The 15961-nt window shown below is 40.8% G+C and overlaps 1 protein-coding gene across 3 annotated transcripts in view; it reads left to right on the top strand.

Annotated features, from left to right (window-relative positions):
- The window catches only part of sh3tc2 (SH3 domain and tetratricopeptide repeats 2), a 42794-nt gene extending 27056 nt beyond the window's left edge, over positions 1-15738 (top strand). For all 3 annotated transcript variants that reach the window (XM_041797365.1, XM_041797366.1, XM_041797364.1), the window contains 11 exons: positions 20-324; positions 862-1056; positions 2522-3382; positions 3469-3689; positions 6201-6367; positions 6565-6742; positions 6835-6985; positions 7078-7200; positions 9143-9293; positions 9402-9598; positions 12092-15738. In XM_041797365.1, the coding sequence (XP_041653299.1) occupies positions 20-324; positions 862-1056; positions 2522-3382; positions 3469-3689; positions 6201-6367; positions 6565-6742; positions 6835-6985; positions 7078-7200; positions 9143-9293; positions 9402-9598; positions 12092-12991 (3449 nt within the window). In that variant the 3' untranslated portion in view covers positions 12992-15738. The remainder of the gene's footprint in view (positions 1-19; positions 325-861; positions 1057-2521; positions 3383-3468; positions 3690-6200; positions 6368-6564; positions 6743-6834; positions 6986-7077; positions 7201-9142; positions 9294-9401; positions 9599-12091) is intronic.
- Positions 15739-15961: the final 223 nt, after the last annotated feature.

Here is a 15961-nt window from a genome sequence, read left to right on the forward strand (position 1 = left end):
ACTAAATCTTTCCTCTCAGATCACAAAGTCTCCACAAGCACCCGTCTCAGTGTCCTTTCAGAAGCTAGCGGAGGGACGCCCCCTTACCACTCCTCCCCTCGGACCTCTGTCTCTCACTCCCACCCCCGTCTGTCCATCTATCAATCCCACAATCCTCTGCCACAGGAGGGGGAGCGCTTGTCCTTCACTCTGGACGACACATTCAGGGAACTGGATGAGTTTCAGGAAGATCCTCCTCTCTTCCTGGAGGACAGTAGCTGGGAGGGGGACGAGTCGGAGCTTAGTGACCCCACTTTGACCCTGCTCAACCAGGAACACTTTAAGGTCAGCTGGAATGAAGTTTTCCATGATTTCTTTGTCACGAAGCATAGATAGGGCTGTTAAGTTTCAGAATCGAGACACTTTTTTGCTAAAAATTGTATCTGCATTACTTTTTTTAGTTTGGGAAGGAAAGGGCAAGAAAATGTCAGTCAGAGTTTTTGTGTTTTGGCAATACACAGTGCCTATAAAAAGTAATCAACCCCTTGGATGTTTTACCCTTTTATTGATTTTATCAATCAATCAGTATAATTTGGCTTATATTAAAAAACATAAAAACATCTTTAATGCTAAAGTGAAAAAAGATTTCTACAAAGTAAAGACAATTACATTAAAGTTTAAATAAGGTCAGAAATGGGAGATTGATGCCACAGCCTCCAGTTATAAAGCAACACATCTAAGCACATTATAGCTCATCATTACAGATATTAATCCCTACACATTTCACATTTTAAATCTAAGCGTAAAAGAAAAAGACAGATTTTAAAACATTTGTTTCAGTCCTAAAAGGAGACTCCTCTTAAATCTTGTTGTTTCCTACAGGAGGACTTCCTGCCACTGTATGACCTGCACTACTCTTTCCTGTGGGCGACCTTCAGCGGGAAGACTGAGGATGAGCTCTCAGGGCACCTAGAGAGCGTCAGGGAGTGTGCAAAGAGAATGGGGATGCACTGGGCACATCGAAGGGCGTGCTTCCTACTGGGAAGACTGTGTGCCAGGAAATTAAAGTTTTCACAGGTTTGTACTTCATCTCAAGCAACCTACAAAGGCAATATATGCATATAAACATGTAATTACAAACTATCTCTGCTATCATTACCTAGAATTCAATGCAAATGAAGCATTAATGGCTCTGCTTAAATGTACATATTTATCTGGGGAATATTATTTTTCCTTAAAATTATAAACCATGGACTGTTTTCGAGTCTTTCGTCATTAAAAGACCAAGGTATGCCATAAAAACCCTGTCAATTTTTCGCTGTTTATCCTTACAGTATGACAAATTTCCCAGTAAACCATCATTTTGGTTTTAATGGATGAATTACATGTTATGAGAAAGAGAGGCTCTTCAAAGTGCCCTTACTAGTTAACGGTGCAAGCAATCATTAAGAAGGTATTTTTGTCATTCTTTTGTCCATAAGCCAAATTTTATGGATGTTGATTGATTTATAAAATCAAGAAAAGGGTACTTTCTGTTGTTAGCATCTCATTTTGTTTAAGTCATCAGTAAACAGCATAGCATTTTAAATCATATTAGTGATGCTTGGTAGCATTTGCATTTGCCCAGGGTGCAGCCACAAATTCTCTAATGGATTGAGTCTGGGCTTTGACTCCGCCCCTCCAGATCTTTCACCATGTTGTCTTTAAACCATTTCTGTATAGATTTTGCTGTATGCTCTGGGTTGTTGTCTTGCATATCCCAAGCCATTGCTTCCTTGCAGACTGAGAAGCACCCCTACAGCATGATGCTACCACCACCATGTTTCAAAGTGGGGATGGTGCGTTTGTGGTGATGTGCAATGTTTGGTATCCACCAAACACAGCATCATGTCTGACTGCAGAAAAGCACCATTTTGGTCTCATCAGACCAAAGAACTTTCTCCCACTCGACCATGGAGTCTCCTACCTGCCTTTTGGTGAACTCTGGTCCAGATTTAATGAGTTTTCTTCAGCAGTGACTTTCTCTTTGCCACTCTCCCGTAAAGCTTTGACTGGTGAAGAACCCAGGCAACAGTTGTTTTATGCAGTCTCTCCCATCTCAGCTGTTGAAGCTTGTAACTCCTTCAGAGGGATCATAGTGACCCCTCTCACTATTCCCCTTTTTGCACAGTCTCTCAGTTTGTGAGGACGACCTGATCTAGGCAGATTTACACATGAACCATTTTCTTCCATTTTTAGATGATGGATTTAACTGAACTCCAGGGGATGTTCAGTGCCTCAGAAATGTTTTTGTATCCATCCCCTGACTTGTACTTTTCAATAACCTTTACTCCAAGCTGCTTGGAGTGTTCTTTTGTCTTCTGTGTAGTTGTAGCCAGGAATGCTGATTAACCAGTGACTGGACCTTCCAGACACAGGTGTCTTAATAGTACAGTTCCTTGAAACATATTCACTGTGCTCAGGTGATCTCCACTTCAATTGTGAGACTGCTAGCACCAACTGGCTATATAAATGTTGTCTGTGTCTTTCCTCCTCTCTTCAGGCTCGTGTCTACTATGAGGAGGCCCTCAGCGTTCAGGTTGACAGTTTCTCTGACACGCCGCTACTCATTGCTCTCTTCACAAACCTCACTGCCGTCTACCTGAAGCAGAAAATGGCTGACAAACTGCCTCAGACTCTGGAGAAGGCCAGCGCCCTGCTCCTCTGCCTTCCATGCCACACCTTCACCTCCACAGATGAGATCGAGCTGCTCACGCTGCTCCTGAGAAGAGCAGTGGTGATGGGAGACAAACACCTGGAGGCCCGCATCTGCTACCTCATCTCCTGCCTCTTTTTGCTTCTCCGTAAGACTGATGATGCTCTTCCCTTTGTTGAGCGGCTCCAGTTCCTTTCAATCACCCTCTCTGGTGCTGAGGGGCCTCCCATAGCTCCCCTGGACCTAAACTGGCTCTTGAGCTGGCTCTATCATCGTAAATACATGCCCTACTTAGCACTGGCTGCCCTCAGCTTGGATTCAAGACAAGACCATTCCCTCCACGATGCCTTCCAAAGGATCGAGTTGTTTATCAAGAACTCTGTACGTCTGAACCCATGCTGGAAGGAAGGGACTTCCCTTCTGCCTGCTCAGATCGTGGTTTACCTTCAGCAGGCTCTTGCTATAGCTGAGCGAGGGGAGGACATGAAGACCCAGAGGGACCTGTGTCAGGGCTTAGCTTCAGTTTACCAGCAGTACAACGCTCTGGATAAAGCTGTGTGCTGTGCTCAGCAAGCTGTAGAAACTGGAGGCAACATCAATGAGGAGGAAGGGTTTGAGGCATCGGTGATGCTCGGATGGCTGCTGGTGTTGACCGGTCAGGCTGAGAGGGCTCAGAGCGTCCTGCAACCACTGCTCACATCGCTGCAGGTTACAGAAATGGTGCTATAAATCATAATATTTATCATATAGGTTTATTATACCGGCTTATATTATTCCAATCTTTGCTTCTCTAGGGCACAGACAGTTCAACACAACGAGGTGTGATCCACAACCTCCTGGCTCTGTGTCTGAGGCGGCAGGGTTGCATTCAAGAGGCAGGCTGCCATCTCCACTCTGCTTTGGTTATCTCCAGGGAGAGCGGAAACCAGAGGAACCAGGCCCTGGCACTGGCTAACCTCGGATGCCTGGCTCTGGATGTGGGGGCATCTTTAGTGGCTGAACGCTTCCTTGTCAGGTTAGATCTCTGTCTAATACTTAAAAATGTTAGACCAACAAAATGATTAAATGTAGCACAAGAGGTCAGTGTATGCCTACTGTCCACTGATCACGCCTCAGTCTCAGTGAAAACAAGCCCAGAGACTGAATGATGATAGATTAGAAAACCGTGTCAACTGGAGATGTGGTTTGTTTTCATCCTCTCTGGCTTTGGGCACAAAATAGTGAGGGGTGGAGTGGTCAAAGATGAGACTGAGGAGTGATATATGAAGAATCTTTCACCAGTGATCGCCTGCCTGTTCAGAGATTCTTCAGTAATGACAAATCGAATTTAATTAATTTTAAGGGTTCAGATCATACTCAGGTAATGTAGTTAAAATACACCAGTAAGGTATTTGATCTCAGATTATGACATCTCTGGTCATATTATGGGCTTGTTTGTCTGGGTTGACTGAGACAGATGGAATAAATGCTCATATACACCTACAGTATAATAGTAATATTAATAATATAATAATAACTTTATATGAATAGCACTTTTAAAAACAAGGGTTTACGAAGTTCTTTGACATGCAGGGAAATTCAAGTGAAAGATTAAGAGGAATTTAAAAATCAATGGTTCCCATCCTTTTTCTTGGACCCCCCCCCCCAACTTATGTCTAAGAAAAGCTGGGCCCCCCAAGACCCACAAGAATTAAAAAGTGATCGATTACTGTCAAAGATCAACATCAATTTAGTTGTTTCATAGACAAACCCCAAAGAAAATAGATTTATTCATGTTTATTATACCAAAAGAAATTTGTTTAAACTATTTAAGTAAAATTTTGCCATGATCTTAGTTAATACAGTGCTTAACAAATTTATTAGACCACCACCCAAAGTAAGGTTTATGCCACAGCTGCATCTTGAAGTGCTTTAATGTGAACTCTTTCATTTTCAGTGAGCCCTTCACATTTTACCATTTTGAACAGGAATGAGGAATTTCAAACTGAATTCACCTTTTTATACCCAAATTTGAGCCGGCTCACTGGGCTTCTCTGAGAAGTCAGAAATGAATCAAGCATAAGATTCAACCACTAAAACTCATTTTTCTGTTCAGAAATGCAAGTAATTAACTGTAATTTGACATATCAATCAAGAAATAATAATGTGCTTTACTATTTTTTCAGCTTTTTTGTAAATCAGTCAATTTGAAAATTCATGGATAACAATAATAATTCCATTTTAGCATTAAAAATATTTTTTGGGTCAAAGATCTTCTACATATTGGTGTATTAACCATCGCAGAAACATAAAAAATGATTTTGGTAATTACCAATGCTGTTAATTTAGGGCAGCTGTGGCATGAACCTTACTTTGGTTAGGGTTAGGGTGGTCTAATAAATTTGTTAAGCACTGTATATGCCCATTTGATCTTAACAACCTCAAAGCAGACAAAGCCTTGTGCTCCCCCTTAGATCTCTGGCTACCCCTAGGGGTCCCAGACCCCAGGTTGGGAACCAGTGTGTGAAATGATTAAAAAAAAAAAAATTTAGAAGATAAAAGCCAAATAAGAAGACGATATCACATAAAAGAACGTCTTTAAAAACTGATTGATTTATTTATTTCCAACATGTTAAAAATTGAGGAAAAAAGCAAATTTATCTTACAAATTCAAAGAGATAAATTCAAAATAAATAAATAAAGTTATGGAAAAAATATTACACTAATGAAATAGCATGCAGAAAGGAGTGGGCAGAAGAGTAAAATGAGTTTTCAGAGGTGATTTGAAAGATCTGACTGTTTCTGCATGCCTTTTCTCCTCAGGCAGTTTGTTCCACAGTGGAGAAACCCTGATGGAAAATGCTATATGTTTCACTAACTACACTTTATGATGTTACAATACTGATCCTTGTTCAGAAAAGTCATCATTTTTATGTTTAACTCACTGGCTGCTGGATTGGGATCCTAATAAACTTCATAGTTTTTGTATTTCAAGCTTTTAAACTGCTAAAGACCCTTTCTTATATTTACCGTCATTCATTTTAATGGAATGTTTTCACCCAGAAAGAGGCGGGACCAACATTACTTTTGCAAAATATTGAAAAATTTCAAGTTTTATTGTTAAATATACATAAAAGAGATACAAATGTCAATCCAATATGGTGAAGCTGTCTGATCATGCAGAGTTCCTTGTAACCACTGGTGTATCTCTCTTTGCTGCCACCCACTGGCAGCTGGTTTGTAATGCACTCATGAGCACGTTAGCTGTCACAGAGCTAAGATAATGTTCCTCTTCTCCTATGTCTTGTCTTGGTGAGGAGCAAATGTGCATCATTTCATGAGAATCAAGGGGGCCCAAGCTGGACACATGAGACCAGGGAGTAACTTCTAACACATGGACTTTTTTTATTCTGATTCAGTGAACTGAAGGTTTGCCATTCCCCTTGAGGAGATTGGTGATGCATTGCTTTGGCACCCTCCACTGACAAGCACCCACTTTCTAAAACATCGTTCACTAAAAATGATTTATTGTTATGTTTCTTGTCAGATCCTTGCATATTTTCATGGATCTGGGTGAAAGCCCCACTGATGAAGAGCATGTTCAGACCTACCTTTGGCTCGGGAGGAGCTACAAAGACAGGGGGAAGAGTCAGGACATCAGGGCCTGTTATGAAATGGGGTTGCTCATTGCTCTACATGCCAGAAACTTACACAGTAAGTACATATAAATACACTTTTCAAAAGAAGAGTTTCATAAGCAGGAAAAGAGTCCTGCCTTTTGCTGACAAGACACAGGATCTTTCAGGGGCCCGGCTATTCCTGTTGGTGGCCTGCTCAGTATCATAAATGTATAACTCATTATGAATGTGAATCTCTGCTAGATGTTACAGTTCTGCTGCATTGTCCCGCAGGTCAGATGGTGGTAGCCAAGGTGCTGAGTCGGCTGTATGCGGACTTAATGCTGTACGGTCAGAGTATTGTCTACTACGAGCACTGTGTGTCTGTGTCCAGAGAGCTAAAGGATAAGAGGCTGGAGGGAGAGTATCTGGAAATCCTCAGCAGCCTCTACCTCTCTCTCAACACTGAGAAGTCAGTTTCTGCATCTCTGTCACACTCATTCTAAGTCTCTCTCCATGTTTATCGCCACAGTAACTCTGGTTTTTAACCATTCTGTTTCACAGATCATCTCGTAAATCTCTGGACTACACCAAACAGAGCCTCAGGATTTCTATCGACCTGGGAAAGAGGGAGGAGGAGTCGGAGACCTGGCTCCAGGTCGGACGCATTTATTATTTGATCCTAGAGGACGAGCTGGCAGATATGTATCTTCAGGTGAGAACAAGGGGATAACAAACTGAGTTAATACTGGAGCATTTACAGTTTTCTCTTTCCTATTTAAATCAGTATTTTCTTTGTTCTTGCAGGCAGCAGTGAAGACAGCCCTCAGGATGAAAGATCCTAACTTTGCCATGAGCATCTATGAGGAGGCAGGAGATGTTTACTTTAAGGGCCACAGGAACAGGATGGCTTCACTTCCTTTCTACAGGGTAAGAGGAAGCTAAATTAAAGCACATTTGATGTGTTTTTTTTTTTGTTTTGTTTTGTTTTTTGCATGGAAATCTCTAGAAAGGTCATATGGCAATTTTTCAGCAGGTTACACGTGTGCCCCTTGAGTTTCTTTTCCAGAAATATACCGTGTGTTCCAAATCACATCTTTTATACTCTGCTGCAATATACTGGAACATCTCTAAAAACAGAATATCAAGCAACGTTTTTTTTCCTGATTTACTTCAGAAAGTTAAATTTCCATTAATTCTAGATTCAGCTCATGCAGAGAAACAATGCAAGCCTTTTTTGTCTTGATGAGAACAGCTTAGAGATCACAAAAATTTTAAAAAAATCCCCCATCTCAAAATATTAGAATATTGTGGGAAAGCCTAATTTGCAAAGGTTTCCTGAGCCTGCATTCTCTCACTCTGGTTCAGTACATACAACTGCAATCATGGGGAAGACTGCTGACTTGACTGTTGTCCAGAGGACAATCCTTTACACCCTCCACAAGGAGGGTAAGCCGCAGAGGGTCACTGCTGAAAAAGGCAGGCTATTCGCACACAAGAAGCAGACTGTTGCTCTGTGGCCCAAAGTCCTGTATTCAGGTAAAAAAAAAATTGCATTTCATTTGATAAGCAACATCCCAGAGTTGGGGGGAGATCAGAGAAGCACAGAATCCAAGGTCCCTGAAGTCCAGTGTTTTCGGTTTCCGCAGTCAGTGATGAGTCAATGTTGCAAGCTATCTACCAGGAGATTTCAGAGTATGTCATGCTTCTGTTTGCTGAGAAGCTTTGTGGAGATACTGATTTCCTTTTCCAGCAGGACTTGGCACCTGCCCACAGTGAAGCCAAAACTACCGGAAATTGTTTTTCTGACCATGGTGTTACTGTGTTTGATTGGCCAGCCAACTGGCCTGACCTGAACCCCAAAGAGAATCTCTGGGAAATTGTGAAGAGGAAGATGAGAGACACCAGACTCAACAGTACAGATGAGCTGAAGGCTGCTATCAGAGCAACTTAACACCCAAGCAGTGCCACGGACTGATTGGCTTCACGACACTTCACAGAGATGCAGCAATTTGTGTAAAGCTCGAACCAATTACTGAGTGCATAGATAAGCATAATTTTCAAGAAGGTCAGCATTTCTGTATCATTAATCCTTTTATTGGACTGATGTTTTGTGATATATGATATTTTGAGAGGGCCTTGCAGGGGTTAGCACTGTTGCCTCACAGCAAGAAGGTCCTGGGTTCACCCCCCAGTCAGGGCCTCTGCTTGTGTGAGTTCTCTCCGGGTACTCCAGCTTCCTCCCAGCACCAAAAACATGCTCGTTAGGTTAATTGGTGACTCTAAATTTGGCCGTAGGTGTGAATGTGAGTGTGTCTGGTTGTCTGTCTCTATATGTCAGCCCTGTGATTGACTGGCGACCAGTCTAGGGTGTACCCCGCCTCTCGCCCAATGACAGCTGGGATAGGATCCAGCCCCCTCGCAACCCCCAACGGGGCAAGCAGTATAGAAAATGGATGGATGGATATTTTGAGAAAGTTGATTTTTGTGAGCTCTAAGCTATAATCATGAAGATTAAAACATAAAAGTCTTGAAATGTTTCACTTTGTATGAGAAGAATTAATAATCTAATTGGGAGTTTCACTTCTTAAATAAATCAGAAAAAAATGTTTTTTTTTTCATGATATCCTAATTTATTGAAAAGCATCTGTACATACTATGCTGTGTTGCAAATTTGCACATGGCAGACCCTGCCCTCGATCTACCGCTACTGCTGCTGTTGTGCAGTTTTCTTTTCTCACAGACACTCAGTTTTTTTGAATAATGTACAATAATAATAAAGATATCACTTTCAATGAATCTAAGAGGCAGAATTTTGCAATGCTCTGGAAGAATTTTGAACATAATATAGCATTATTCTCCTTTTCTTTAGGATGGCAGTCTGCCCTTTGCACGGAGCATCAAGGACATCCATTCAGAGTTTCGTTTGTTGAGTAAACTGACAGAGTTGTTAATGAACCATGAAGAGCAGGACGAAGCTCTGCAGTACGCAACGCTGGCTGTTCAGATCGCCAACAAGACAGGTACAATGACAATGACAGCTCATTGTTGATGTTTTAAAGTTCTGATGTCCTGCAGTTGCTGTAAAGGGGCATTATTGCTCAGCAGACATCCTCTCTGATTTTCTGTAGGTGTACGTGAGAATGAGAGGACGGCTTACCACCGGCTGGCTACAGTCTACTACAGCCTGCAGCAGTATGAGATGGCAGAAAATTACTACCTCAAGTCTCTGTCCTTCTGTCCACCAGTGCTGCAGCACCCCATGGAGGCTCGATATTACACTAAGGTTTACTGCCGACTGGGAAATCTCACTCTACATAAACTGAAGGTAAAACAACAAAGTACATAAACTAAAGTAAGTATTTAAGGTTTGTTGTCTGACAGAAGGCTGTGAAATTAAAAACCAGACCAAAATTTCAGTCATGAAAAACATCTGTAAGTACACTGGAAACCCTGATAGCTATCAAGACTCACATAAATCAGTTTACTTTTACTTGATAATTAAGTAGGCTACATGTATACTCACTGTTTTACCAAGTAATGTTTAATTGCAGGGTGAAGGAAACCATTTTGAGGCTGTTTCAAGTTAAGTCAATTTAAAGTAAAAAGTAACATCTTGGGCTGGGCTGCCAACTTGCTGATTTACACCACTGTCCAGTAGGTGGCGTTAATTAGATTAAAGCAAGATTCGAACAACCAGAAAAAGAAGAAGAAATTTAACAGTTAGAGTTGTCTGAGCATGTGCTTGAGCCAAGTTTGCCTGCACTGTAAAAAGGAGTACAACATAACATTTCTGTAATTTTAACTTTTGTGCAGCTCTATTAATGTTTCTGGATTCATAAGGTAAAGCCTAGGTTTTCAAGGCCCAGAATTACAAATTTGCTTTGATTGTAGAAAGTCTGCAGCTTTGTAATATGATGCAAATCTGTAAAAATGCATTTATCTTTGCACACGTGGGCAGAGCATTAAAAATGTCTGTTTCCCTCTTTGGCTGTTCTTGATAAAGTAGTGGAGAGGAGAAACCATGCATCTAATTACATGAACTTGGAACCACATAATTGTCCTGCACTATCAGACTGAACAGCTGTTAAAAAACAAATTGTGTTAACTTTGAAATCAGCAAAGTCAGCTCTATTTTTCTGTGTTGATAGAACATATTTTTAGTTTAAAAAGTACTCAACTAGTGACTTTATAAACCTTGTAAAGCAGATGTTTTCGCCTGTTTCCGTGTTTCTCTCTGGCCAATCCATCTCGAAAAGCTCTCATCTGAACCATTTGGGCCCGGTTTGAAAGTGACGACAAAAGTCATGTAGTGGCATATCTATAGTCGCCATGGTTTGCGTTATTCAGTTCTCTATGGAGTTTACTCCTTGGTCGTGGCGCACCTCGGTAGTGGCTATTTCATGTGTTTTGTTGCTCTGATTGGCCCGTAAAGATGTGAAAGACAGAACGTTCATCCAATCACCCTCTCAGTTCTTTTTCAAAGGATCTGCCGTTTCCCAAACACTGTCTATGGGAGGTTTTCCAGATGGATGTTTGAAACAAATCCATCTTGCGTGTCTGGTTAACATTTTATGTAATTGTTGTCACTATTGAAAATCCTCCCTTAATCTAAAGAGTTTTCCTAGAATGCCTTTGAGCATTAGACTCTTTGCACCATGAGTGAGGTTACTGTCTCAGTAAGGGAAGTCCTGCCTGTGGGGATCAACCACAATACACAATAGAAACAGAAAAAAGTGAAAAGTTGATAAAGAATGCAAAGCTTTGCAGAAAATACTTTGTTTTTAGTTGGATTGGGACATTTCCCACAGTGTAGTTTACCCTAATAATTAAGTTGATAAAACTTAAAATGGCTAAGTACCTGCACAACTAGTTGATTTTACTTGAAATTGACTATTAGTATATTATATCATGCTTTCGGATGCTGTGGGTGTGTTGGTTGAATGCCCCAAACCCATGCCTTTGAAACGAAGACTTTTCAGGACTACACTTAAAACCAAGGGGTATGATGAATTTCCCACCATGCACTGCGTTTACTTGTGAAATGGCCTAACGGACTACGAAGGAGGCGCATAATGTAAATATTTTCCGCATTGATTATAGATGATCATGGGAGTTTATTGTATTTTTTGTATGTACATGTGTAAACGGTGGCTATTAACTGTATAAATATATGGAGAAGAACAAAACGAAGATTCATAGTATGTGAGATGGTTGAAGATTTATTGTCACTTCTGATGATGCACTGTTTATCGGCAATTTGTGCTGATGAATAGCAATGAAGTGGTGTCTCATTCCCTAAGGGAAGGTGGTTTTCACCACTACCCGTTACCACTTTCAAGGGGCGAGGGGAAGGGGTAGACAAAGGGGTTAAGAGGTAGAAATGGGATCGGCCCAAAAACAAAACAAACTACAACCCAAATGGAGGACTCATCTGTTTGCTCTACATGATCTGTCAGCTCTAAGTTCGAGCCACCTGAGATAATTACATTAGTGTCATGACAGGCAGATAGTCTTATTGGACCGCTGTGTTAGTCTTTGGTGTAACATCCTGGTCCATCCTGGAAAGAACAGTGCTGCTTTTTGTGAGTGCTGAAGGGTCAAATAGCAGAAAAATGGGGCAAATAAATGTCTTATCCTAGTGCTATAAGCGAGACACATTTTTTCTGCCATGATAGCTCTGTCATGGCAAACAGAGCAACACATTTGTTTGTCAATTGGCTTTTCTTAGTACATGTGATCAATAAAATTAGCCCTCTTAAATGGAAGATATTAATTTTAAATTTTGCCTGTTGTTACCTCTGTTCTCTTTTATCTACAGGATGCTTTTGATGCAGTGGGATATTTCCAGTTGGCTCTTGCAGCTGCTCTGGAGGACCAGGCCAACCCTGAGGCTCTTTACGTGGTGTACATGAAGCTGGCCGAGATCCACGGCAACCACATGCCCGACGCTCAGCTGTGCCAAGTTTACAGAGACAGAGCCCAGAGCCTGAAGAGATTGCTGGCCGGAGTGGAAGGCGCTGCTGTGGGAAAGGAAAACGTGGACGATGCAGACTCAGAGTCTGGCCAAAAGAAGGAAACAGACTTTGATGAGGAATGTGCAGAAAGTCTGGTGGAGAGAAAAAGCATTTCTAGCAGTATAAGTGAAAATACAAAACATGAAGAAAACTCTCTACCTAAAGCTTGTACAATAAATGGAAACACACAGGATAGATGTATAGACATTTCTACAGGGCATACTGAAGGAAAAGGAGATCCTGAGGGGGATCATCCTGATACAGACGGACTGTTTGTGGACGCCTGTGAGACAGAAACCATCGCCAGTCATTCATACAGTGACAGTATTTTTACTGAATCCTTCGAAACGGCAAAGGAGCAGATCTCAGACTCCAGTAGCTCTACTGACACTATGCAAACCTACCAGGATCAAACAGACGGGAAGACCTCGTTCTTCGATGCTGCACATGACATGTGTAGTAACGTGCCTGTTATAGAAAAGGGTGACATCGCTAGAGTCATGGAAACCATTGAACCTGATATTCAGGATGAAGAAAACACTCTAACAGGAGAAGAAGATACTCCTGCAGATGCTACTGAAAAAGATGTCAGTCTTAAGGACAATCAGCGTGACACTGCCCACACAGAGACTGTTGGTGTAAACACTGATGAAGATAAATCTATGGACCCACACAGTCACATGGATTTAGATGTCTACACATAGTCTACAGCAGAAAAACTTCATCTCTGAGTATGTTTACATGATCACATCAATACAATTACTGGGAATGATCGGGTAAAGATTATAACCTGATCTCATGCACTTACATGCACTTCAGTAATGTTATCAGAACAAACCTGGTTTACATGATTTCTCTAACCTTGCACAGCACATGGACTGTTCAGATTCCTTGTCTGTAATCAATCTGGGAAAGACTGAACCGATCAGCGTCATTTGAAGAGAAAGAGACCGAAACTTTGGGCATGGTTTAGTTGAAGCGACTGCAAATCTTAATCAATGGTGAGTTTAATTGACCAGTTTAACCAGTTTACCACCTGGCTCCACTGATAGTTTGGAGTTGTGTATTGACATGACAGGTGCTGCCTGTGAGTTTGTGTTATGCAGTTTACTCTCTGGGGCTGTGCACACTTAATACAGTGGTTCCCAAACTTTTCATGACAGCCCCCCCTTTGGCAGATGAAAATATTTTCCCAGCCCCCCACCCCCCACCGAACATATCAACATGCAAAAATATGTATCTGTCAGTCATAATATTGGCGAACTAATTCCTTTTTTTCAGAATTTACTACCACTAACCCTTGTTTAGCTTTTACTGCAGTAACAACAGTCATGCCCTTAAACAGAGTTTTAAAGATCTGACTCTGAAGACAAAGAAAATCTTTTAGATTTATACCCCCCATCCTACATAGTTGCTGACTATTATGGGCTAATTTGACACAACGGATCTCGTTGAGTTGGGTAAATTTCAGTGCCTAGCTTTTTAGCAGAAAAACCTGTAAACCAGAATCGCACACATGTAGAATGTAGCAAAAGGGAAGAAGGCTCTCCTTCCTCGCAGTGGGTACTCCTTTTCCCCTCCATCCAAACTGTAGACAGCATCTTGGACTTAAACTGCCACTGCAGTGTGCATGAATGCACCCTCTTGAGTTTTTTGTTTGTTTTTTCAGAAGATTCTGCCTCTACCTACTTTCCTTCACTGTCTATGGGGTTTTGTCCAGATTCATATGACATATATCCCATGCCATGGATTTTTGATTTCTATCTGAAATGTCAGGTTAAAGGATTCCTTTCCATGGTGGTTGACAATAGTGGTGGGCATAGCCTTGGCATTGTTTTCTGGGAGGGGGTGGGATTTTTGTTAGTGATGGGGTTGGAGCATGCACATACACACATTCATTACGGATCAAGGATTTGATTTGAAGTAATTTGATGACTGCAGCTATTAATAGAAATATACAGAATGCAATATTTTGATTTTCATAATACCTATTTATTGTCATGAAAATGAAGCTTTCATTAAGCAATCAAGCCATTGAAGGAACATAGGCTCTGTTTGAAACTTTGAATGACAGTCAGACCACATCTTATACACACAACATGTATAAGAATGACTGCAGGACTGAGTATTTGTGGTATTGATCTCAAGTACTCCACACCTGGTCAATCTGTCAAACTGTGATAAAAATCCCTTTTTGTAAAGTGTTGGGATCGTTATCGATGCATGTAGATTTTTTTATGATGATTGCAGCATAGAGACCCATTTGGAGCAGCTAAGCACTAACTTTCCTACATTCACATTCAATCCTAATGGCTGTCCCCCACTTCCTGACCTCCAATGGACATTTGGGAACACATGATTGCAAACAACCAATAAAACACACCCATTCTTTTATTCCACTGGTTGCCACAGTTTCCACCAAAAGCGGGCATTGCAATCTAGAATCTGACTGTTAGATGATGCCAATATTCCTTTTTTACACACTGTTCCTTTAACTAGTCTGAGGCTGGCTGCACACTGGATTATTTACAATGCTTAAGTGATTTTAAACACTTGGGAGACCACTTGGGAAACCAATTTTTAACATCAGAATTCTTCAAACAGTATATCAGGATTTCCCAAACTTTGCCATGCCAAGGATCCCCGTACTGCATTACTTCTTTCATGGACCCCTACTTTCAAAGTGTCCTAAATTCCTTAAACATTATCATGGAAAATATAAAAATGCTAGCATTACATATCTCATTTCTTTCCTTTATTTATTTAGATTAAATTCTTTCTTTACTATGATAAACAATAATAGCAGCAGAAAATGTGTTTTTTAGAAGTTATCGATTGCCATGAAAAAATAACACATAGACATATCCTATATTGCCACACTGAATGAGTCCAAGCTGCCAAGCCATGAATCACTGAGCTCTGCCTTCCTTCATTGCTTACTCGCTTTTATGAGTTGAGATATATTTAAATTGAAACTGTACTAGATCATTACCAACATATACATTTGTATATACAATAGTATGTCAACAGTATACTGGCACTGCATAAATAGGGCAAAAACTAGGTGTGTTTATCTGTTTTTCATAATCTGATGATGGGATATTGGATTATGCTATTTATAAGAGTACTCGAGTAATCAGATCTCTCCAGAAATCGGATTATGATCGGTTTATTGGTGTGAATGTAAACGTACTCTGATATTTCCTTTGTCTGGTCTCGACTGTTGACCGGCAAACTGACTCAAACGTTCCAGCCACACGGCACTTTTTATAGGAAACGATGTTCATACAAAGATTTAGTTGATTTAAAGCATGTGCCTTTTGTATAATATATTCAGGCTATTAAACAGATTCATGTTTGATGCCTTCTGCCTGTAAAATGTTTTTTTTTTTTTCAATGTCTGTTTTGTATCTATGGAAGATATGACTTCAAAATAAAGAATGCTATTTTCTTTGCTCTGTTTTTATTTGTGATTGTGTCATGTCAAAAATTTTTGGGGAAACAGAGAGAATCAACAAAACACATTGCAAATGAAAATGCATGTTCCTTCAAAGATTGCTTTGCGGGTTTTCATGCCTTTGTTTTCCTTCACAGCATATACTTTAGTACCCCACTACAGACCATACCAGCTATCACAGGAGGGTTTAACAACACAAGAAGGAACAGCCAATACT

The sequence above is a fragment of the Cheilinus undulatus genome, linkage group 10 (genome assembly GCF_018320785.1).
Source record: "Cheilinus undulatus linkage group 10, ASM1832078v1, whole genome shotgun sequence".
Classification (NCBI taxonomy): Eukaryota; Metazoa; Chordata; class Actinopteri; order Labriformes; family Labridae; genus Cheilinus; species Cheilinus undulatus.